General features: G+C 42.0%; 1 protein-coding gene across 1 annotated transcript in view; it reads left to right on the top strand.

Annotated features, from left to right (window-relative positions):
* LOC120049319 (proton myo-inositol cotransporter-like) overlaps positions 1-26539 on the top strand; it is a 66313-nt gene that overhangs the window by 5583 nt on the left and 34191 nt on the right. Inside the window, exons 2-3 of the mRNA XM_038995567.1 lie at positions 5653-5812; positions 8201-8409. Of these exons, the coding sequence (XP_038851495.1) occupies positions 5653-5812; positions 8201-8409 (369 nt within the window). The remainder of the gene's footprint in view (positions 1-5652; positions 5813-8200; positions 8410-26539) is intronic.

The raw sequence follows: 26539 nt of genomic DNA, 5'->3' as shown, positions 1-26539 counted from the left end.
GTTGTCACTGTGTCCGTTTCAATCTTGTCCAGCTGTGTATGTATTTCACGTAAACCCTGTTTCTTGTCTTCATCGAAGTAGCGATTCTTGTACATAGCATGGTGGCGACACAGTAAAGAGAGAATACCACCGAATCGCTTGTTCACAGCCTGTGTCAGCAGTTTTGTTGAAGCATGACAGTCCTCAACTGGCAGCTTCATTAAATGCTAACCTGCGATTGTACGCTGATGATACTGTTGTGTATTCTATTGGCCCCACGGTTGACCAGGCTCTATCTGAAATAGTCTGACTTCATTGTATTACAGAAAAACTTTGTTGACCTGAAATTAGTACTGAATGCAGGTAAAACTAAGTATATGTTGTTCTCTAGAGCGCATAAAAATAAGTTTGATTTAAGCATATGTACTTTGGATATTGCATATTGATGTGTTAGTTTAGAAGCTGAGTATACAAATGGTCTTCTATAGAAATCAGTCCTGCCTCTCGCTAAATAGTTGAAAGCAGATTATTCAGTCGACGTTCCTATCGGTCCTAGACTATTATGGCGACATCATCTATATGAACGCAGCTGCCACTTCATTAAACCTAGGATGCAAAATGACCCGGCCTAATGGTTATTTTGCTGTATTGACCCCACCCCCCCAAAAAATGTCATCTAATATTCCTTAAATAACGTGTCTTTAATATTCTACTATCCTAGGTTTTATTTTTTTAAATTTCTTATTTTTTAAGTAAAAATAGTTTTTGCATCACTACCCCAAGTTTTCATATGTGGGGCAAATATGACCCGTATGTATTTCCTATGGAATTCACTGCATTGCACTCGTCACACTGACCTTTCTTTTTCCTACAACAATAAAATCTAAGTAATTAATAAAATATGTATTAAATATCTTGTTTTTCAATGTTCAACTAATCACCGTTTTCATTTATCCTTTTTAACTCACTGAGTAAAAAGAGTTTCATAAGAATGTTGCCAGATATACAACCAAAATGGTTTTACAGATGCTGGATGAGGAAGCCATTGGTGCCTCTGACTAAGAATCTGAGGTATCCAATTCAGATGACACAGACTATGTGCCCCCCCCCCCCCCCCCCCCTACACACACCCTAGCCTTAACATCTTGAGGAGCTGCCCAGGGCCTGTGCCGGGGTCAACAGTTGTGTCACCAAAAGTTGCCTGGGAGCTGTTCATTAGTGACAACATCATTGAGGAGGTTCTAAAGTGTACAAATTTAGAAAGACGGAGAATAGCGACAGCAAAAGGGACAGAGTGGAGAGAGCTCAACAAAGAGGGATTTAAGGCCTTTATTGGTTTAACCCTCCTCGCTGGCATGGAGAAAAGGTGGGATGTCTCCCCACTGGAGCTATTTTTGGATCCACTGCAGAATCCAATGTATAAGGCCACCATGTCGGTTGGAAGATATGAGGATATCCGTCGCTACCTGAGGCTTGATGACAGGAGGACCAGTGTTCAGAGAGGCAATGGACCCACCTGGCAGTCTTCCGGTATGTGTGGGACCTTTTTCCTAGCAAACTGTAGAGGAAGGTTCATCCCCAGCGACTGCGTCACAGTGGATGAGCAGCTTTCCTCCAGACGTGACGCTTGGCATTCCATCCAAAGAGTTCAGTCTTGGTTTCATCAGACCAGAGAATCTTGTTTCTCATGGTCTGAGAGTCCTTTAGGTGCCTTTTGGCAAACTCCAAGCGGGCTGTCATGTGCTGTTTACTGAGGAGTGGCTTCCGTCTGGCCACTCTTTACCATAAAGGCCTGATTGTTGGAGTGCTGCAGAGATTGTTGTCCTTCTGGAAGGTTCTCCCATCTCCACAGAAGAACTGAGGCAATGGGAAGATGTGGGGTGATGAAAGAGAGCCATGCCACCACCACTCAGAGCAGCCAGGGCCAAAAGAGGAAGAGGTGCCAGCTCTGCCCAAGAGCAAAGGATAGAAAAGTCAGCTGCTGGTGTTCTCAGTGCAACACACCCGTCTGCAAAGAGCCCAGTCACATGCTTGTGGTTTGTATCAAATACATGGACTAAGACAGCATAAGTAAGCATCACACACATGCACACTTGTTCCTTTTGTTCATGTTTTCTAAATTGTCGTTTATATTGGTGATGAACTTTGGATTTTCAAATAAATGTTTTGAAATATTATAAGACATGCTTAAGGTGGTTTTATTTTGTTCTTCACACTAAAAGGTTGAATGTGAAACTTTGATTGTAAGATTGATTGTCAGAAAAATATGTGAATATTTTCAATAGCTGTTATGAATTTTCTAAATATGTTCTCGTTGAAATGTGTATCGAACTGTTGAAGAGCGACTAAAAACATTTCAAACAAAATAATTATTGAAAGGTCCAAATCATCACTCAAAATAATTATGTTCCACAAAATGGATAATATTTTGGACCCATATAAATTCAAAAGGCATTCGCACATCGGATCTATCTTTTTTGCAGGTGCATGGTAACCGTTAAATAAGGAATCCGCTCTGACGAAGGCCGTGAGGCCGATACGTAAAGCTTATTAATGAGCAGTGATACTATCAAGACCCATATAAATAAAACGCATATTACATTATCGGGTCATTTTGACCCGGCATATGCATTCTTGGGGCATCATGTTTATTATACATCCTAGGGTAAAGCCGTCACAGAGCATTGCACTTTATTACGGGTGACAATTTTAGTACTCATCACTGCATTCTCTACCAGAAAGTTGGTTGGCCCTCTTTGATGTCACGTAGGTTACATTGCACGATGCATTGCTATGTTTTCATTTATAAAGCCCTTTTTACAAAAAAGTCATTGCTAAACTTTAGACATACGGGTTAGCCATCCCGGAGACGGGGTGTGGTAACTGAAAATTCCTTTGGTCTCTACTGAGTTAGGTAAATCAGCTTTTAGTTGTGTTTCGCAAATAAGGTAGAAGAATCTTCAAAATGTTCTTACATTTGATGTTGTTGTGCCTTGAGGGCAGTTCAGAAAGCTGATTGAGGACCTTATTACTGATGAATGTGTTTGTTTTTTATGACCGTTGTGAGAGTTCCGTGACCGGCCGGAGGAAGTCGACACGACAGCACCCTCCTCAGGGGATAGGTACTCAGTGTAAAGCCAATTAGTACACACCTGGGCCCATTAATTGCTTTCTGTCTTCCTCTTTATTAGGTGTGCCGGGAGAGGAGCTGGAGGGGGGATTGGGAGTAGAGACGGGGAGCTGTGAGGATGTTGGATATTCCTACCTCAGAGAAAGCGTCTTTTACTGGGGCACCTTGTCTCTCTGTTAACCAAGGCAGGCTATAGGTAGAACGAAGTGTTCCTCCTGTAACTATTATGTGTAGAAGATAGTCTAAAGACAGGACTAGACGTTTTGTTTTCCCTTTTTGGCCACAGCCTTTTGGTCAACGGCTAAGTTTATGTTTATTTGTTTTGTTACGCTGGTGTTTCAGCGTTGGACGTTACCCTGTACTGGAGTTATTTTGTCGGGCGAAAGAAGACCCGTCTAGTAAACATTCACAAGAAAAGGAATCCCAACCACTGCCTCTCGTCTGTTCATTTTGTGCCGCCCGCCTGTGTTAGGGTGTTTCGGACAAGCTGATTCGTTCGCACCGTGTTATTCTTTTTACTTGCATTTTGTATTTATATTTTGATGTGTGTATTTATGTCATTCAGGGCTCATCTGTAAAAGAGACCTTGGTCTCAGTAAAATAAAGGTTTAATAAAATACGAGTCTTGGTGGTGGTGGACTCCACATGTGTCTGAGTAGAGGCCTGAGGAGACCGGAGGGACTGACCAAAGGCTGCCGCTGATAACAAGAGAAGGAGGGAGTGATGGGGAGGAAAGGAGGGCTCCCACTCTCAGAACCCACCCAGCAAACCGGGAACATTTCTAGAACATTAGTGAAGATTTACATTAAGTTTTAGTTATGCTGGGCATGCACTATACAACTTCTTAAATCTTAACAACTTGGACGTGCTCACATTTCCAGATTTCCTTGTCCCAAATCTTTAATTCCGTCCATCCTCAACCCCAGGACGGTGGTGCTCACATTACACAATGATTCCCTAATTGATCTTGCACTGCAATTCTCAGTTGTCTTAGGAAAAAAATGCCAACGCAAACAGCGAGCTCTCTTTCAGTCTCTCTCTCTCTTTCAGTCTCTCTCTGCCTCTCTCCTTTTATTTGATTATATTATACCCTCTACTCTTAATTCCATTCACAAACACGTGTTTGGTTCAGGTATTTGTTCTGCTCTCTGCATGTGTATGATGGAAATAAAATGACAAACATGTAAAATGTGATATGTAGAGGAGCAGCCTTTGACAGAAGAGCAAACAGAGTAGAACCCTTTATCTATGTTGAAGCATGCTCAGCTCTAGTTGTTTACTTGGTAGTGTTACCCACTGGAGTATGTATGGGTATGCATGCTTTTGCTCCAGCCCTGCATAAACACACCTGACTGAAATGGTAAACTAATCAAGGCCGACACTCTGAGTCTGGACCATGATCAGCTGAATCAGGTGTGTTAGGTCACTGCAGGGCTGGAGCAAAAATCTGGCCACTAAGTAGCTCTATAGGTGTAGTTGGCAACTCTATCAACCACACCTCTAGGGTTGGTCACCCCAGGTGTGTACCGTATGAGTGGCAACCCTAGGGCCACTACCTTTAACAGTAGGACCCGTCCCTCCAGCCCTCACTCGTGTGTTTAAAAGAAAATGAACGAAATGCCAATAAAACGTCTCGCGTCTCCCAGATATTGATTAACCCCAGCCGGTGTCTTATAATTGAGTGGCTGCATGGTGAAGCAAGCGGTTCCCACGGCAACAGGTAGCTACGTCGTCTGCCGGATAACTGGAGGAGCGACAGGAAGTAGTGCACTCTGGGTGCTGTTAATAGTCCCTTATCGGTGTGGCGCAGAACGGAGCGGTGATGTCACGGCCCTTGTCAGATGAATCCGGGCAAACGCATGTTGTTTGTTCTAGCAGTCAGTGTAAATATGTAGTCGTTTTGGCATGGTCAGTGGCTGCAGCAGCTGAGAACGACACTGACTTACATGCTGTATAGGCTACAATATCTCTGATGTAGTGGATGCACTTGAGATATATGTTGTAGATCTGCTTACAGAGATGACCGATGTGGTTGATGTTGTTCAGTCTGTCAGACATGATTGATGTTGTGTGAAATGATGAGGGTTCTTCAGTGCCCTAATGGCTAGTGTGTGATTGGTGCAGCAGCTCTGTGGTAGAGTGTTTTGATTGGTCAGGTTCTCTAGATGAGAGCTGTGACTGAGGACACTCAGATTCCGCTTGATTGACAGATGTAGGGGAGTGTGGAGAGGATATGTTGTTTCATGCCTAACTCAGACCCTATACCATTGTTCTTGAATTAGGTAAACCAGTGAAGTGATCATAAAAGCTGAATTTGCACTTATCCATAAACTTTGACCGTATTGTATGCTCCGGGGTGAAGTTTCCCCTAGGTGCAGATCTAGTATCAGCTTCCCCTCCCCTAATCTTAACCTTAACCATTAGTGCGGATAATGCTAAACTGATCCAAGATTAGCATCTAGGGGCATCTTCACCCTACACTGTACAGTTCTACACTCCTCATTGTGTCTTCCCTATTCCTCTGACCCATCCCACGTGAGTAGGTATTGCGTCCATGACGGTGCCAGTGTACATAGCTGAGACGTCTCCCCCCCACCTGAGAGGCCAGCTGGTGACAGTAAACACACTGTTTATCACAGGAGGCCAGTTCACTGCCAGCATCATTGACGGGGCCTTCAGCTACCTACGCCATGATGGATGGAGGTGAGACACACACACACACACACACACACACACACACACACACACACACACACACACACACACACACACACACACACACACACACACACACACACACACACACACACACATACATGTAATTGCTCTACATGCCTCATCTTTGAATATCTCATCAAGGTCCATCATTTACCCAATTTGATTATTATTATATATGATTTTTCTTTTTTGGGGGGGGGGGGGGGGGGGTAGATCAGCTTTAATATTGCAGATAGATTGTCGATTCCATCAATATAATTGTCTACATCATTTCCAATCCCCCATATAATTGTTGGTAAATATATACAGTATACACTGTATATATACAGTACCAGTCAAATGTTTGGACACCTACTCATTCAAGGGTTTTTCTTTGTTTTTACTATTTTCTACATTGTAGAATAATAGTGAAGACATCAAAACAATGGAATCGTGTAGTAACCAAAAAAAGTGTTAAACACATCCAAATATATTTTATATTTGAGATTCTTCAAAGTAGCCATCCTTTGCACTCTTGGCATTCTCTTAACCAGCTTCACCTGGAATGCTTTTCCAACAGTCTTGAAGGAGTTCCCACATACACTTAGCAGTTGTTGGTTGCTTTTCCTTCACTCTACAGTCCAACTCATCCCAAACCATGTCAATTGGGTTAAGGTCGGGTGATTGTGGAAGTCAGGTCATCTGATGCAGCACTCCATCACTCTCCTTCTTGGTCAAATACCCCTTACACAGCCTGGAGGTGTGTTGGGTTATTGTCCTGTTGAAAAACAAATGATAGTCCCTCTAAGCCCAAACCAGATGGGATGGCGTATCACTGCAGAATGCTGTGGTAGCCATACGGGTTAAGTGTGCCTTGAATTCTAAATAAATCACTGACCGTGTCACCAGCAAAGCACCCCCACACCATAACACCTCCTCCTCCATGCTTTACAGTGGGAAATACACATGCGGAGATCATCCGTTCACCCACATCTAGTCTCACAAAGGAATGGCGATTGGAACCAAAAATCTCCAATTTGGACTCCAGACCAAAGGACAAAGTTCCACCAGTCTAATGTCCATTGCTCATGTTTCTTGGCCCAAGCAAGTCTCTTCTTCTTATTGGTGTCCTTTAGTAGTGGTTTCTTTGCAGCAAATCGACCTCCCCTCCTGCCCCCCACCTTATCACAACACAACTGATTTGCTCAAACGCATTAATAAGGAAAGAAATTCCACAAATTAACTTTTAACAAGGCTCACCAGTTAATTGAAATGCATTCCAGGAGACTACCTCATGAAGCTGGTTGAGAGAATGCCAAGAATGTGCAAAGCTTTCATCAAGGCAAAGGGTGGCTACTTTGAAGAATCTCAAATATAAAATATATTTTGATTTGTTTAACACTTTTTTTGGTTACTACATGATTCCATATGTGTTATTTCATAGTTTTGATGTCTTCACTATTATTCTACAATGTAGAAAATAGTAACAATTAAGAAAAACCCTTGAACGAGTAGTTGTTCTCAAACTTTTGACCGGTAGTGTATGTTCTCACTCTAGTAGCCTACCTGGTTATATTTTGAGAAAATACAAAACAAGGCTTGTGAATTTCTGCATTTGCTCCTCACCAATTGCAACTTGAAGTCAGAACCTAAGCATTGTGGGAGAAAGAGCACGGGCTGGTATCTTATTTCCTTAGCATCAGGATAATAATTCCTTGGACGACACAAGGTTTAGAACATTTTAAGGTATGCGGCGTCCATCTCGTAACAGAGCCTTCAACTGCATTGGGGGATTGCCATTCCACTCCGTTGTGGACCTCCCCATTTGAAGGGCATGACATCCAGTGCAACGTAACGGAGTGTTTATGGGTAATGTGAACGAGGCTTAAGTAGGCTACAGACATGTATGTTGGAACATTGCTACATTGTGGGAGGTTAACCTATCAGTGGTCCCTGCTATGCTCCAGCTCATGGGGTTTCTCCTCTCTCACCCTCTCAGATGAAACAGCTAATTTATCTCTGTCTCTCCCCTCTCTCTCCTCCTCCCTTTTTCCATCCCTCACCTCCACTGCATCTCCCCCCTCTCCCTATCCTCTCCTCCTCCCCCTCTCCAGGTATACTTTATGTTGGGTCTATTGGTGGTTCCTGCTATGCTGCAGCTCATGGAGTTTCTCCTCTCAAAGATGAAACAACTAATATATAACATTTTCTCTCTCCCTCGCACCCCCCTCCTGCCAGTGGTTCCTGCTGTATTCAGGTTCATGGGGTTCCTCCTTTTGCCAGAGAGTCACTCTCACAGATGAAACAACTAATATATCGCTCTCTCCCTCTCTCCCTCTCTCTCTCCCTCACCGACCCCTCCCCCCTCTCTCTGCCTTTTCTCCTCTTCTCCAGGTATATGTTGGGTCTGTCGGTGGTCCCTGCGGTGCTCCAGTTCGTGGGGTTTCTGTTCCTGCCAGAGAGCCCCCGCTGGCTGATCCAGAAAGGCCTTACCCAGAAGGCCCGGCGCGTGCTCAGCCAGATTAGAGGCAATCAGAACATAGACGAGGAGTACGACAGCATCAAGAACAGCATCGAGGAGGAGGAGAAAGACTGCGGAGGAGGTGAGAGGGGAGCAGGAGGCACAGGAGAAGCACACACACATATTAATAAATGAATGCATCAATGAACATGCACACACAAACAAACTTGCATGCACACACACAGGGAGAGGAGTGGCCCACGTGTCCCGTCTCTCTCTTTCTCTCTCTCTCTCTCTGCGCTCAGACGAGAAAGCTTTATCAGATGTTATATAATCTCTGTGTTACACCTGGGGAAACAGGTGCTTCCTTTGTCCCCTTGCTCCCTGACTTGTTTTCCATGATAACCTCATCCCTTTCTTCCCTGACGCCATCACCTCTGATGTGATGATAGTGAGTGTCACTCTAACCACCAGTCACTCATCCACCCATACACAGCCAGGATTAAAGAGCAATCATCAACACAATAACACATACTGTACAGAGCAACACAACATCAATAACAACAACACAACTGACAACTATATCTGATGGTTCATGTTTTCTTTTAAAACCACAATTAGAATCCCTCCACAGCCTCATAGAGGATCTAGATACTTTTGCTAACCTCTCTGGATTAGTGTACTATATTATGTATTGGATCACAAAAAAATGCAACTTTTACATTACTGTGGAGTTTACCAATAAAATGGTCTGACGGGGATGTGGACATACTCGGTATACAAATCCCGAAAGAAAGAAATTCTCACTCCAAATACAGTTTTATAGAAAGTTAGCAACAATAGATAATATCTTGCTACCATGGAAATGAAAATACCTGTCTATTTGTGGAGAAATCACCCTGATTAACTCTTTAGTCATATCACAGTTTACCTATTTGCTTATTGTTTTTCCTACACCTAGTGACCTGCTTTTTAAATTATATGAACAAAAAAAGATTCCATTTTATTTGGAATGGCAAGTCAGACAAAATTAAAAGGGCCTATTTATATAACGAATATGAATTCGGAGGGCAGAAATGATTAAATATTAAAGCATTAGACCTCTCATTAAAGGCTTCAGTCATACAAAAGTTCTACTTAATTCCGAAATGGTTCTCTAGTAAATTGATAGGAATGTCTCACCCCATGTTCAAGAATTGCCTTTTCCCCTTTATTCAGATTACAACTGCTCACTTTCGGTTGTTTGAAAACGAAATAATCTCCAAAATATCATATTTTTTTTAACAAGCCTTAGAAAATTGGTTGCAATTTCAGTTTAATCCACCTGAAAAGACAGAACAAATAATACAACAAATATTGTGGTTAAACTCAAATAAACTAATAGATTAAACCAACTAATTGCAGCATTACCACAAAAATGGAACATGCAAGTAGGGGGAAAAGTAAGGAACTTGTCTGTCGACCCTGCATTAAAGAACATCAATTGTTAAAGAAAATTGTGATTGATAAAAACATACCAATTTAATTTAAGAACCAAACAATTGACAGCTCTGCCATATAAATGGCAAAATAGTTGGGAAGAGATTTTCGATGTACCCATTCCATGGCACATGGTTTACGAATTGACATGCAAAACAACGCCAGATTCAAAACTTCAAATTTTCAATTTGAATTATTATACAAAATTCTTGCAACCAATAGAATGTTATATGTATGGGGGATACAATCTTCCCAGGTCTGCAGATTTTGCTGTGAGGAGGCAGAGTCATTAGATCATTTATTTTGTTACTGTCCATTTGTAGCTCGTTTTTGGTCACAGGTCCAGGAATGGCTGAAGAATTGCAACATTTGCCTAGAACTAATGCTGCAGATAGCAATACAGAGTGATTTGAAAAGTCAGTCAATCAATCAATAATACAATCATTATTTTTGCAAAATTGTTTATCTTTAATTTACAATCTGTAGAAGCTATGAGAATAGAAAGGTTCAGTACTTTTGTGAAACATCACATCACAGTTGAAAAATATATGGCAAATAGAAATCCAAAATGGATGGTGTTAAGAGATAGATGGGAGGGGTTGAATGGAGCTAAAGGGTGGAACTAATAACCAATGTTAAACATACAGGGTCTGTAAAATGTATATAGGTTCAGAAATTCTGTGAAATAGCACAGCTACAAATAGAAATCAAACTGGATAGATATAAGAAATAGAGGAAGGATTAAAAACAAACAAAATATGACTATTGTAAAATAGATTGTCTGTAAAAAATGTGTATAATATGTATTAACTGAAGGAAGAAGCTTAAGTATTATTGTTAATTCATTTACTGCAATTGGGGGAAGGGTGGTAGGGTTTGCGGGGAATAATAAAGGTATATTCTAAAAAAAGTATGTATGTATGTATGTATGTATGTATGTATGTATGTATGTATGTATGTATTTACCCCCCAAAAATATGGGGGATTGGAAATGATGCAGACAATTACATTACAATTACAATCTTTCCGCAATATTAAAGCTGATCTACCCCTTAAGAAATATCTGTATCAATCACTGCTCTCTGATCTCTGTTTCTCTTTGTTAGAGTATATCTTATTAAAGCATTGGGCTTCCATCTCTGCTGTAGAATATGTTAGAAATGCCTGTCATGGATGAATTTCCTGTCATCTTAGTACTACTAAGATAATATTTAATCTAAGATAATCTTTCCTAAAATGATTTTAGCTTAATCCTATACGAAGCTTCCAGGAAACTCACCCCATGTTTTTATTCAGGCCTACTGAACTTATTATATCTACATATATTAACCTATTTTACCTGGTGTATATGGCTGGGAACAAGCCTATTACCAGTCAACATGATAATGGTTTCCTCTTTAAAAGAGTGTTTTATCTCAGCATTAGTTAGACACCGTAGTAGCCTAATAGGGTGAAGGAGGCTCACACACAGTAAGTCAGACACACAGGTAATTCAATCAACAGAAGAGGCACCGTGCTTCTCAAAGCTGTTTCCTTTGTGATAATGACCTCTGTGTGACGGTGGAACGACAGCCTCTGAGCTACTCACTGACCCTGGATTGTTGGTATTTTATATTACTGAGTTTCAGACAGGAGAGGATTCAATATATTTTGAAATATTGATGGGTCTGTGGGGTAATATTCTGTGAGAAGAGAGTGAGAGCGTAGTTTACGTGCGTGTATCCATGTGTCTGTCTCTCTCTCTCTCTCTCTCTCTCTCTCTCTCTCTCTCTCTCTCTGTGTACAGTATATCCACGTGTCTCTGTGTGTGCGTCTCCGTTTGTGTGTGCTGTTTTGATGTGCAGCGGCTGTGTGAACAAGACTATTGGTTGATTTGGAGAGAGAGGCAGAGGAGCTGTTAGAGCCCCTGATGATACTAATCACAGGACTGATACTAACAACACAACACACTAGTCAATGGACTCTGATTACTGTGTCCTTAGAGGGGGAGAAAGGGGAGAGGGCGGAGAGGGGGGGATGAAAGACGGAGAGAAATAGAAAAAGGGGGGAGGAAAAAAGAGAGGGAGAGAGATAGACAACAGAGAGAGAGAACAAACACAGATTCTCTTCCAGCGAGGGAGAGAATTAGAGAAGCTAAGAAAAGAGAATGTGAGGTTTAGAGAGAAAGGGATGGCAAGGAAGAGTGGAATTAGAGACTTATTTTTAGCTAAAGCTTTCTTTGACATCCGAAAGGGTTTTTTCGGCTGTCCCCATAGGATAACCCTTTTTTGTTCCAGGTAGAACCTTTTTTGCTTCCAGGTAGAACTCTTTTGAGGTCAATGTAGAACCGTCTTATGTAAAGGGTTCTACTATGTGGACAGCCAAAGCACCATTTTAGGTTCTAGATAGCAACTTTTTTTCTAAGAGTGTCTGTACTGCATATAGTACTTGTAGCTGACACTACAAGGGACAAGGACACCAAGGAGCCCAGCTATCAACAGAAACCTTCCTACGGAGAAAAGTCTTTAGGCCCGTTTTAAAGGAGCCCAGAGTCTGTGGTGCTTTCAGGTGGCCCGGGAGAGCATTCCAGAGGATGGGGGCGGTCGAGCTGAAAGCCCGATTCCCCCAAGGAGCAGTGCTTGGTCCTGGGGGCATGGCGGAGCAGGCTATTGCTTGACCATAGGGTGCGGGTGGGGTTATAGAGGGAGAGTAGTTTGAGATAAGGAGGGGCATTGCCATGACTTTCCATACACTGGAAAGTCAGCAGGGGGGTTTTGAATTCGATCCGGAATGAGATGGGGAGCCAGTGCAGAGGTGCCCGGATGGGGGGGGTCTGATGGTGTTTCCGCTCTCTCATCAGGATCCTGGCAGCGTTGTTCTGGATGTATTGGAGCTTCTGGAGACTCCTGCCAGGGAACCCGATGAAGAGTGCATTGCAGTAGTGCAGCATTGAGAAGATAAGGCATGGACGATATGCTCTGCATCAGACTGAGTGAGGGTAGGACGGAGTTTGGCAATGTTCTTGAGGCGATAGAATTACGCTTTACACAGTTGTTTGATGTGGCTGTCAAAGGTCAGGGAGGAATCAAGTTTTAACACCCAGATTGGAAACTGAGTGGGAGAGAGGGATGTTCTGTCCTGCAATACTGTATAGATGTTACAGCTGTCAAAGGCTTTGTCTTTCAACTATATAATTAACTGATCTTCAACTGGTTTCTTGACAGGTTCTGAGATACCTCACAGCTAACTGCCTCAGAAATGATTGTTACAGCCCTTTTTATTTTATTTTATTTTTTTAAACCATATTTTTCAGCCAGAAATGTTTTATCCTATGCTTACAAACCACGGCAATTTCCCCACAGCACAATCTCCCCATTTGATTCATAATTGCCATTTCGCTCTCAATGGCTTCTGTGCTTCCAGGTAATTGAATTATGCAGTATGTCAATCATAATGAATACAAGGTACTGTATGCTACTATATTTGTTTTCTGCTCGCTGTACAAATTTACAATGTTTTATGCAATATTCCTCCCTCTCTCTCTCTCTCTCTCGCTCTCTCTCTCTCTCTCTCTCTCTCTCTCTCTTTTTCTTTCTTTCTCTCTCATTCTCTCTCTCTTTCTCGCACACTGAGATATGGGCAAAAGAAGCAGATACGAAATTAGATGAGATATTACACAGTTAGACATTAATCCAGGAGACAGAGTGTAGCGCAAGTCATGTCTCTTCTCCTGCTCCTCTTCTGCTTAATTCATCATTTACCATTTTATGGAATCCTGTTGGTTGGTGCCTTAGATCTGATTAAATCCTGTATCTGTTGAACTAGGATCATTTGGACTTATGTAATGTAGATGTTCAAATAGATTCCCTAAGTCATTATTGCCTCAAGATGGGATGCATCCCAACTGGTACCCTATATAGCCCCAAAGGTATTTGGTATTTTATTAGGATCCCCAATAGGTGTTGCAAAAGCAGCAGCTACTCTTCCTGGGGTTCACATAAAACACGAAACATAATACAGAATGACATAATACAGAACATCAATAGACAAGAACAGCTCAAGGACAGAACTACGTATATTTTCAAAAAAGGCACACACAAAAAGTGTCTAGGTCAAATAGGGGAGAGGCGTTGTGCCACAAGGTGTTACTTTATCTGTTTTTTGAAACCAGGTTTGCTGTTTATTTGAGCAATATGAGATGGAAGGAAGTTCCATGCAATAAGGGCTCTGTATAATACTGTACGCTTTCTTGAATTTGTTCTGGATTTGGGGACTGTGAAAAGACCCCTGGTGGCATGTCTGGTGGGATAAGTGTGTGTGTCAGAGCTGTGTGGAAGTTGACTATGCAAACAATTTGGGATTTTCAACACAATGTTTCTTGTAAAAAGAAGAAGTGATGCAGTCAGTCTCTCCTCAAATCTTAGCCAAGAGAGACTGGCATGCATAGTATTTATGTCAGCCCTCTGATTACAATTAAGAACAAAACGTGTCGCTCTGTTCTGGGCCAGCTGCAGCTTAACTAGGTCTTTCCTTGCAGCACTGGACCACACGACTGGAGAATAATCAAGATTAGACAAAACTAGAGCCTGCAGAACTTTTTGGAGTGTGGTGTCAAAAAAGCAGAGCATCTCTTTATTACAACTAGATCTCTCCCCATCTTTACAACCATTGAATCTATATGTTTTGACCATGACCGTTTACAATCTAAGGTAATGCCAAGTATTTTAGTCTCCTCAACTTGTTCAACCGCCACGCAATTCATTACCAGATTCTGCTGAGGTCTAGAACTTAAGGAATGATTTGTACCAAGTACAATGCTCTTAGTTTTATTATAAATTTCTTTAAACCAATCATCAGTCATTTGTGTCAGTGCAGTACATGTTGAGTGCCTTTATCTATAAGCATGCTGAAAATGTGTTGTTAATTTGTTTACAGAGAAATAGCATTAAACCAGTAAAGGCCGCTTTACCACTCTTGGGTAGCGGAATTACTTGGCTTCCCTCCAGGCCTGAGGACTCTGGTCAAAAGTACTGCACTATGTTGTGAATAGAGTGCCATTTGGTACACAGACAAACTCATTCACCCGTTGTATTATTGTCTTATTATTCGGTAATTTGGAATTAGTATGAGGTGTGTCGGGGTATGTTACAGTCGAATGACACCCATGTTAATTTCCTAGCTTCGTTATCTGGAGACACCAGGGGATTTGCATTGTTATTTGAAATAAGGGATAATTCAATATTAACATGCTAGCGGGGTTATCTTCTAATTCAGTTCAGCTAATCGAGTTTTGAATGAATGTTCCTTTTCTTCCACCGTCATTTATTCTGTTTATTTTTAAGCTCAAGGAAACAATTTTGAAACAAACTGAATTAGTTTAACTTGCTGAATATGTTTTCAATGATTTTACCCGTAAATATATTTCACATGTGGATACAAACAACAATTTTCACAGACATCAACTATTAACTACTTTTTGAAATTAGAAGAGCTGAAAAAAACGTAGTCAGATGAAGCAGATGCTAAACTACAGGAATGTTTTGCTAGCACAGACTGGAATATGTTCCGTTATTTTTCCGATGGCATTGAGGAGTACACCACATCAATCACTGGCTTTATCAATAAGTGTATCGAGGACGTCATCCCCACAGTGACTGTACGCACATACCCCAACCAGAAACCATGGATTACAGGCAACATTCACACTGCGCTAAAGGGTAGAGATGCCGCTTTCAAGGAGTGGGACTCTAACCCGGAAGCTTATAAGAAATCCTTCTATGCCCTCTGATGAACCATCAAACAGACAAAGCGTCAATACAGGACTAAGGTCGAATCGTACTACACCAGCTCCGACGCTCGTCGGATGTGGCAGGGCCTGCAAACTATTACAGACTACAAAGGGAAGCACAGCCGAAAGCTGCCCAGTGACACGAGCCTACCAGACGAGCTAAATTACTTCTATGCTCGCTTCGAGGCAAGTAACACTGAAACATGCATGAGAGCATCAGCTGTTCCGGACGACTGTGTGATCATGCTCTCCGCAGCCGATGTGAGTAAGACCTTTAAACAGGTCGACATTCACAAGGCCGCAGGGACAAACGGATTACCAGGTCGTGTACTCCGAGCATGCGCTGACCAACTGGCAAGTGTCTTCATGGACTTTTTCATCCTCTCTCTGACTGAGTCTGTAATACCAACATGTTTCAAGTAGACCACCATAGTCCCTGTGCCCAAGAACACTAAGGTAACCTGCCTAAATGACTACTGACACGTAGCCCTCACGTCTGTAGTCATGAAATGCTTTGAAAGGCTGGTCATGGCTCACATCGGCGATGTCATCAAAATAGCCTCCAACACTCTACTCAGCAAATTGGATGCAGTTTATCACAGTGCCATCTGTTTTGTCACCAAAGCCCCATATACTACCCACCACTGAGCAATGTATGCTCTCATTGGCTGGTCCTCACTACATATTCCTCGCCAAACCCACTGGCTCCAGGTCATCTTAAATCTTTGCTAGGTAAAGTTCCGCCTTAACTCAGCTCACTGGTCACAATAGCAACACCCACCTGTAGCACACGTTCCAGCATCACTGGTCATCCCTAAAGCCAACACCTCATTTGGCCGCCTTTCCTTCCAGTTCTCTGATGCCAATGACTGGAACGAATTGCAAAAATCACTGAAGTTGGAGACTTATATCTCCCTCACTAACTTTAAGCATCAGCTGTCAGAACAGCTTACCGATCGCTGCAGCTGTACACAGCCCATCTGTAAATAGCCCATCCAACCAACTACCTACCTCATCCCCATATTTGTTTCTGTTTTTCTGCTATTTTGCACACAAGCACATCTCCTCATCTGCACATCTACCACTCCAGTGTTAATTGCTAAATTGTAATTACTTCAACTATGGCCTATTTATTGCCTTACCTCCTTACTTCATTTGCACACACTGTATACAGATTTTTCTATTGCGTTATTGACTGTACGTTTGTTTATCCCATGTGTAACTTGTCGCACTGCTTTGCTTTATCTTGGCCAGGTCGCAGTTGTAGATGAGAACTTGTTCTCAACTGCCTACCTGGTTAAATAAAGGTGAAATAAAAGAACATCTACACCATTGTCCCAGAAACCCTAGACCCTCTCCAATTTGCATACCGCACCAACAGATCCACAGATGATGCAATCTCTATTGCACTCCACACTGCCCTTTCACACCTGGACAAAAGGAACACCTATGTGAGAATGCTATTCATTGACTACAGATCAGAGTTCAACACCATAGTGCCCTCAAAGCTCTAAGCTAAGGACCCTGGGACTAAACACCTCCCTCTGCAACTGGATCCTGGACTTCCTGACGTCCGCCCCCAGGTGGTAAGGGTAAGTAACAACACATCCGCCACGCTGATCCTCAACACGGGGGCCCCTCAGGGGTGCATGCTCAGTCCCTTCCTGTACTACCTGTTCATTCATGACTGCACGGCCTGGCACAACTCCAACACCATCATTAAGTTTGCTGATGACACAACAGTGGTAGGCCTGAACACCGAGAACAATGAGACAGCCTATAGGGAGGAGGTCAGAGACCTGACCATGTGGTGCCAGGACAACCTCTCCCTCAACATGATCAAGACAAAGGAGATGATTGTGGACTACAGGAAAAGGAGGACGTCCCCATTTTCATCGAAAGGGCTGTAGTGGAGCAGGTTGAGAGCGTCAAGTTCGTTGGCATCCACATCACCAACAAACTAACATGGTCCAAGCACACTAAAACAGTCATGAATAGGGCATGACAAAACCTATTCAGGAGACTGAAAAAATTTGGCATGGGTCCTCAGATCCTCAAAAGGTTTTACAGCTGCACCATCGAGAGCATCCTGACTGGTTGCATTACTGCCTGGTATGGCAACTGCTCGGCCTCCAACAGCAAGGCACTTCAGAGGGTAATGCGTATGGCCCAGTACATCACCGGGGCCACGCTTCCTACCATCCAGGACCTCTATACCAGGCGGTATCAGAGGAAAGCCCTAAACATTATCAAAGACTTCAGCCACCCTAGTCATAGACTGTTCTCTCTGCTACCGCACGGCAAGCAGTGCCGGAGCACCAAGTCTAGGTCCAAGAGGCTCCTAAATAGCTTCTACTCCCAAGCCATAAAACTCCTGAACAGCTAATCAAATGGCTACTCAGACTGTTATTATCTATGCATAGTCACTTTAATAACTCTACCTACATGTACATATTACCTCAATTTCCTCGACACCGGTTCCCGCGGACATTGACTCTGAACTGGTACCCCCTGTATATAGCCCCGCTATTGTTACTTACTGCTGCTCTTTAATCATTTGTTATTCTTATCTCTTACTTTTTTTAGGTATTTGCTTAATACTGCATTGTTGGTTAAGGGCTTGTAAGTAAGCATTTCACTGTAAGGTCTACACCTGTTGTATTCGGCGCATGTGACAAATAGAATTCGATTGGATATTGTACAGAGAGGGCCATTAAATTCAACAAAGATCCCAATCAAGTCATTATGTAATGATGTAAAGGAAGCATTAGAGGAGAATGGAAGGCAGATTATCTCTGTCAAAGCATAATGAAATGGAGAATGGAAGGCAGATTATCTCTGTCAAAGCATTATGAAAGCATAATGAATGAAGATTTAGGACTGACCTTTTGTGTTGAGATGTGAATGAAGACAGAGCTATACTCTCACTCTCCACCAGTCTGATACTGGCCCACTCATCAGCTCTCTTCCCCTCTGTTATTTGAGGTCTGTGAAGCATAGGAACACAACCCTGTACATTTGTGTTAGTCATACCCCATAGCTCAGGGTTGCTGGTGGATTGGAAATAATTTTTGCCTTGATTCACCTATATCCACTTTTCCAATTAAAGTATTTGTTTAATGAATATTACATCCTTAACAGTACAAAGTCCCCATAATAATAGCCATCCAAGAACAACCTACGCACAAACCTCTCGGTACTCAAATGGCACCTAGTAAACACAGGTTATTAGCTCTTCAATAATCTCAGTGCACTTCCATCACAATATTCATTATTGCTAAGAGAACATTGTGTGAGTAGTAATATCCAGAGTTGTAAATTCTCTTGCTCTCGCTCTCTCCCATTTGTATTGGGGCAGGTGTTAGTCGGGGAACCCTTTTTTTCCAGACGAACCACATAATGGGCCCAGATATTAACCTCTAGACTCCCAGCTCCTAGCCAGAGCAACACCTTAGGGGCTGAGTTGATTGGTTGAAACTGGAGGTGTGTGTGTTGCGCATGTGTTCACAGCTCACATGCGATCACGTGAAATTCATCTGGTTTTTCCGTAAGGGTTCACATGGGGACGGAACCCTATGACGTTGTACAGTTAGTGTTTGTCACTTGTATGCGAGGGCGGTGAGTGACGTATGTACTGTACGTTAGTCGCTTCCTCCTGTACCTAGAGATAGCCCCATACCTGCTTTGATTGAATGGATCAGTTTCACCATTGATTTTTGTCCTATTTTTTTGTGAAGAAAATGCTGTTTTTTGTCTTCTGAAAGCACCACAGAATGCCTTATTTCAAAGGGCCCCAAGTGACTTTGTAGCAGACATCTTTTGGCAAGATTTCAGAATCCTATCCAACAGAGATTCTGTTATTGCGGTGGTATACAAGCCTTTTTGTCAGGTTTCAAGCTTCTACTTAATGTATAAGGGGACTCAATCATGAGGAAAATAGCTCTGATAGAAAGGCTATCTTTTTGTATTCACCAGCAAGGACAGAGGCATCACATTTTAAAGAGAGACGGAGGCAGTAGTTAGAAACAGATAACATAAGTATTCCTGCAACATTATTTTGCTGGAATATAGTTTCATCTCTAAAAAATAAAGCTGCTTGATTGTACCCAAATTGGCCATTTTAATTTTTAGGATTCATATAATATTTTATAAATATAGTACCTGACATCTGACTTGGACCATAGTCCTTCCTAGTAATAATTAAGACCTAAGCAATCCCCAAAACATTTCAAATGTATCCCATGGAAGCCCCAGTCCCCACACCAATCCCAGCCAAAATGGACAGTATACAATATCAGTTCTCTATGTCTGAGAAGAGGTATGAAGCTGTGGCTTGGAGTATTGTTTCTTCATACTGTTGAAATCGGAAGTTTACATATACTTAGGTTGGAGTCATTAAAACTCGTTTTTCAACCACTCCACAAATTTCTTGTTAACAAACTGTAGTTTTGGCAAGTCGGTTAGGACATCTACTTTGTGCATGACAAGTCATTTTTCCAACAATTGTTTACAGACAGATTATTTCACTTATAATTAACTGTATCACAATTCCAGTGGGTCCGAAGTTTACATACACTAAGTTGACTGTGCCTTTAAACAGCTTGGAAAATTCCAAAAAATGATGTCATAGCTTTAGAAGCTTCTGATAGGCTAATTGACATCATTTGAGTCAATTGGAGGTGTACCTGTAGATGTATTTCAAGGCCTACCTTCAAACTCAGTGCCTCTTTGCTTGACATCATGGGAAAATCAAAAGAAATCAGCCAAGACATCAGAAAAAAATTGTAGTCTGGTTCATCCTTTTGAAATGCTTGAACGTACCACGTTCATCTGTACAAACAATAGTATGCAAGTATAAACACCATGGGACCACACAGCCGTCACACCGCTCAGGAAGGAGACGCGTTCTGTCTCCTAGAGATGAACGTACTTTGGTGCGAAAAGTGCAACTCAATCCCAGAACAACAGCAAAAGACCTTGTGAAGATGCTGGAGGACACAGGTACAAAAGTATCTTTATCCACAGTAAAACGAGTTCTATATCGACATAACCTGAAAGGCCGCTCAGCGAGGAAGAAGCCACTGCTCTAAAACCGCCATAAAAAATACAGACTACGGTTTGCAACTGCACATGGGGACAAAGATCGTACTTTTTGGAGAAATGTTCTCTGGTCTGATGAAACAAAAATAGAACTGTTTTGCCATAATGACCATCGTTCTGTTTGGAGGAAAAAGGGGGAGGCTTGCAAGCCGAAGAACACCATCCCAACCGTGAAGAACCGGGGTGGCAGCATCATGTTGTGGAGGGGCTTTGCTGCAGGAGGTAATGGTGCACTTCACAAAATAGATGGCATCATGAGGATGGAAAATGATGTGGATATATTGATGCAACATCTCAAGACATCAGTCAGGAAGTTGAAGCTTGGTCGCAAATGGGTCTTCCAAATGGACAATGACCCCAAGCATACTTCCAAAGTTGTGGCAAAATGGCTTAAGGACAACAAAGTCAAGGTATTGGAGTGGCCATTACAAAGCCCTGACCTCAATCCTATAGAGAATTTGTGAGCAGAACTGAAAAAGCGTGTGCGAGCAAGGAGGCTTAGTTACACCAGCTCTGTCAGGAGGAATGGGCCAAAATTCACCCAACTTATTGTGGGAAGCTTGTGGAAGGCTACCCAAAACGTTTGACCCAAGTTAAACAATTTAAAGGCAATGCTACCAAATACTAATTGAGTGTATGTAAACATCTGACCCACTGGGAATGTGATGAAAGAAATAAAAGCTGAAATGAATCATTCTCTCTACTATTATTCTGACATTTCACATTCTTAAAATAAAGTAGTGATCCTAACTGACCTTTTTACTATGATTAAATGTCAGGAATTGTGAAAAACTGAGTTTAAATGTACTTGGCTATGGTGTATGTAAACTTCAACTGTATATGCTCAATTTGAATGGTCAGTGTCAATGCAATCATAACGGTCCACAGGTGGGCTAGAGGAAAGTATCATCATTTCAGTGAATGAATGATCACGAATCAAGGGAGATGGGAATACAGATTGTAATCTTAAACTATGAAATGCAGTAAACGTACACTGTGTCGTGACTTTACTTTCATTACTCTGATGACTGTTATTTATCAAATCAACTCTGTTTAAATGTTACCCGATTTTAAATGAATCATGTAACAACTAACTCATTAGGAATTTGGAGCACCACGAGAGCGGTTGTTTAAAAAGTTACCATCTCCCGAATTTAACTCTAAAGGTCTTTTACCGATCATATCCATAAAACAGTCAACGTATTAATCATTACATCGTATCATATCATCATTCTGAACAGTCGTAACCTCCTGCATCTGCAAAAACCCCAGCCTTACTTATGATTCAGTGCTACACAAATTGGTTTAAAAATGTATTTACTAGCTACTAAATGATAACACAGGATAAACATACACATTCAATACATTAGAAAAGGTCCCTAGCGGACTGGCACAACCTATGGCGGCTTGTTACCAAGGAGAATGACAGGGAGGGAGAGCTAGAGAGAGAAAAAGACACATATCGTTGATACATTTTAGGAATTACTCTCACAGTAATCATATACTTTGCACACAAACTGCCGCCCGTATGGAGTAAGAAATCATGAATCTATTTATGTGTGAATGCCTTCGTTCGCCATTTATCTTTGTCGGAACCAGGCCTTCTTAGAAAGGGTGTTGGGCCTTTCCTCTGCACGTTTGTAAGGCTCTGATTGTCCAAGAGGTGTTTCTCTGTTGTTCTCTTCTCATTCGCTCCCGAAGCTTCATTGAAGATAGGCTAGCCAGCCGTGTTGATGGTTCCAGTTGGGTGATGAGAGTAGCGTACTACGGTGATTTGACAGAGTAGTAGAATGTTCCCACTTAAATTCACTTTCGAAGAGATTTTACTTAGGACAGCCGTACCAGTGATTGTCCAGGAGGTGACTTTATTGTCTCAACCACGTTTGAGATTCAGAGTTCAAACCACTTTAGAAGTGGGCTGAAACTCTCTGTCTTTCCTGGTCTACATGTCAGGCTGACACACTCTCTGACCTCAGTCGGAGCGTGGCTACTTACTGTGCAAAGTTTATTGAAGACAATTATTTCTTATGGCTCTAAAATCACATTCCTATCTTAACAAAAATACTGTCATAATTGTTCATATTTCATGCACAACGTAAAGGATGGAGACTTCGTACATGTAGTGTATATAGTTTTCAAGTTACAGTATTTCCTTCATTACACTTTTAATGACATCACAAAATAACAACCCATATGACATTATTATTCTTTAGCTCGCCTCTGACCATTCCCCACGTTCTCTGTTAGGAATATTTTTCCAGTATTCACTTTAGAACGTGTTAGAGTTTCGGCGGGAAAAGTCTCTGGAGACATTTTGGAGAGGGGTGTTCTCTGGATCTCCTTTAATTTATGACAGGTTGTGAGCTGTCAACCCCCCCACCAGCTCCCTCTGTGGGTGAGAGAGGGTCTGGTTACTGTCATCCATTGCCAAGCTGATTTGACCCATTCGGATCCTCACAGGACAGTCATGACAACTGAAAAGCTTAGCTAACTGTTAAATAATACAAGTACTAAAACTGAGCTAGAGAGTGGAGATGTAAAAAAAATGCATCCCTCCTGTCTCCTGGCTGTCTATGTGAAATGTGATCTAACTCTCACCAGTCTCCATTTTGTACTCTTAGCTAACCTGGAAAAGATTTCTAACTAGGAAGACAAGATTTCTTAACACGTCAACCTCAAAGGGAACACCTACCTAACTGTAGCTCTCTGCTCTCTCCATGCATGATGAAATTGCACTGAGATAAGCTTTCTCATCTAATTGATCAATTGATCATTGAGATGTTAGTTGCATTGTTTTATTTGCCTGTTTGTACTGGGGAGGTTTTAAAACAGTATCAGTCTTTTTACTGACATCAACAACTCTGTTTGCTTCAAAGTAAAGTCATGTCATCTACTCTTCTGTCATCCTGATTGTGCTCTTGTCTTCTTCTCTTTTCTCTTCTCATTCATATTAAACTGTATATCAGTGTCTCATGAGAAGACAGCAGTGTTATTGACCGTAACTCAGTGTCAGTGTTTGTTTTTCTGTAAAGCTAAATGCAATGGAACATAACAGAACAGGCCTGATCATAAAGGATGGATAACTAGATCTGTGTCTCACAGACCGGACAGCAGAGCTATCACACAGGGATAGGTTTACAGCCAAAAGGACAACGTCAGGGAACAGAGAGTCCAGACAGACTAGGAGAATTGGGCGTACATGTGTGTGTTTGTGTGTGTGTATTCAGACCCCTTGACTTTTTACACATTTTGTTAAGTTACAGCCTTATTATAAAAATGATTAAATATTTTTTTCCCCCTCATCAATCTACACACACAGTACCCTATAATGACAAAGGAAAAACTGGTTTTTAGAAATGTTTATTAATTTATGAAATATCACATTTACATAAGTATTCAGACCCTTTACTCAGTACTTTGTTGAAGCACCTTTGGCAGCGATAACAGCCTTGAGTCTTCTTTGGTATGATGCTAAAAGCTTGGCACACTTGTATTTGGGGAGTTTCTCCCATTCTTCTCTGCAGATCCTCTCAAGCTCTGTCAGGTTGGATGGTGAGCTATTTTCAGGTCTTTCCAGAGATGTTTGATCGGGTTCAAGTCCGGGCTCTGGCTGGGCCACTCAAGGACATTCGGAGACTTGTACTGAAGCCACTCCTGCGTTGTCTTGGCTGTGTGCTTAAGGTAGTTGTCCTGTTGGAAGGTGAACCTTCGCACCAGTGTTAGGTCCTGTGCGCTCTGGAGCAGGTTTTCATCAAGGATCTCTCTGTACTTTGTTCCGTTCATCTTTGCCTCGATCCCGACTAGTCTCCCAATCCCTGCCGCTAAAAACCATCCCCACAGCATGATGCTGCCATCACCATGCTTCACCGTAGGCATGGTGCCAGATTTCCTCCAGACACTTGGCATTCAGGCCAAAGATGTCAAGAGTTCTAAGGCCACTGTGTTCTTGGAATTGGTTGTTAATCTTCCTGTAGATGGGAGTTCCATTGATCTCTTCATTACGTTCCTTGGGTTAACTTGATTGGGTATTATCCAAGGTCCTGTCTGTCACGAACCTAATCAAACTATCTATTGACGACAGAGGATGGCATTCCACAACCTTACAAATGACTTATTGATCAATAATAAGATAGGGACATTAATCTCCATTGCTTATCAGTAGCTGGATTGGAATCCTAATCAGTATACTGAAAAGTTGAATCCTTCTCAAAGGAACGTAATATATAATCAACATGTTGTCAAACGTCTCGGTCTCTTTCACTCACTCACTCCCCCATCCCTTCCTCTCTCTTTCTCTTATTTCCTTTCTCCCTCTCTTCCTCCCCCACATGCCCTCTTTGTCGCTCTCCATCTCTCTCCTTGCTCACTCCGTCTCTCGCTTTCTCTCCCTCTTGGCACTGTGGCTACATTCATCCTGTCACTCTCCTTTGTGTAGCCTAAGACAGGCAGTGGAGAGAGATCAATTAAATGTTTCCACTGTAGTAATCAAACAGTGATGCGTGCCGGTGCAGAAGGTTCCATGAGAGAACAACTAGGAACCCTTTCTGGGTTATTTGATGTGCAAAATAAAACATCCCAGTTCATGAAGCTATCGCTATACCAACATTGGAAAATTCCCTCTAATTGGAGTCGCTTGGGTGTTTCCCTGGCGAAGTTTGCCAAGGGGAAATGAGATAATTGGGGATTCCATTGGTGGATATCAAAGGGGAGAAGATACCCCATAACACTGGCCTCATCTGACTTTACACTAATTAGGTTTTAATTTAGCTGTGTCTATTGTGTTTCCTTTTTACTGTATGGCTACTGCACTCTGTAGATTTGATATGAGTAATATGGAATGCAATTAAAGAGAGGAGCAGTGTCTTTGTGGTAGACTTTTAAAGGATAGGTGGTGCGAGTATAATGGCTAAAACTGCTTTTATGGTTACAGCGGAACACATTACTTGGACAGACAGACCGCCGTGAACCAACCGGGACAGATATAGATAAATTGGAAGCTATACTCACTCAAATTGAACACTACATTAAGATGGAAAGCACATTCTATCCTTGTTCCCTGCTTTCCATCCTAATGTAGTGTTCATTTGAGTGAGTTTAGCTTACAATTTATCTCTATCTGTCCCTCATTCCTCTCTCACTCATCAATCATTCTCTCAATCTCCCCTCTATCTGTCTCTCTCCCTCTCTATCACCCCCCTCTCAGTCTCTCTCTTGCTGGACTCATCTGTTCTCTGATTAGGTTAGAGGGGAGCGCTGTTCATGCCCGTGTGTGTGTGTACACGCGTGTCTCTGCCTGCATATGTTACGTTCCCCAGCAAGAAAACCAAACATGTCACTCAGACTAGCAACAACAACTGGAACCTAAAAGCCACCCACCATGAGCGCCCACTAAACTTGCCCAATAAGAGGCAAACAAAAGAAACCCCCCCACAAAACTTAAAGACAACAAGCAAACCAAAATCAGATAAAGGATTGCTTGTCTAGAACTCAAAATAGGGAGTGCCAACTAAAGGTGTTAACCCACTGCATCTATCAAGACAACTGAAGCATTAGGCCAGCCACTCTTAAATAGCACCTGGGCCAGCACAGGTGAAACACCTTCCCACTAACGAGATGGCAACCAGCACAGGTGTAAAACATACTGACTATGAGGTGACACCAATCGGTGTGCCCTACGTGCTGACGAGCTATATTGTACATGCTAAAGTCCAACCTCAAAACATAAATGGAAAAACCAAAGCCTGTAACACCTTCTCCCTCACCACCAACAGTTTGCTCACCACCAACAGCAAACAACTTCTATTTCACAACATGATCAACTTAAATGCGTCGCCTTCTCCAATGTAAGCATGGCGTCTGCTGGGTGTCAACAATTAAATATAAAACATAACATTTTTTTTTTTAAATATACAGTACCAGTCAAAAG

The sequence above is a fragment of the Salvelinus namaycush genome, chromosome 6 (genome assembly GCF_016432855.1).
Source record: "Salvelinus namaycush isolate Seneca chromosome 6, SaNama_1.0, whole genome shotgun sequence".
NCBI classification, from domain to species: Eukaryota; Metazoa; Chordata; class Actinopteri; order Salmoniformes; family Salmonidae; genus Salvelinus; species Salvelinus namaycush.
This window is presented reverse-complemented; position numbering and strand designations above follow the sequence as displayed.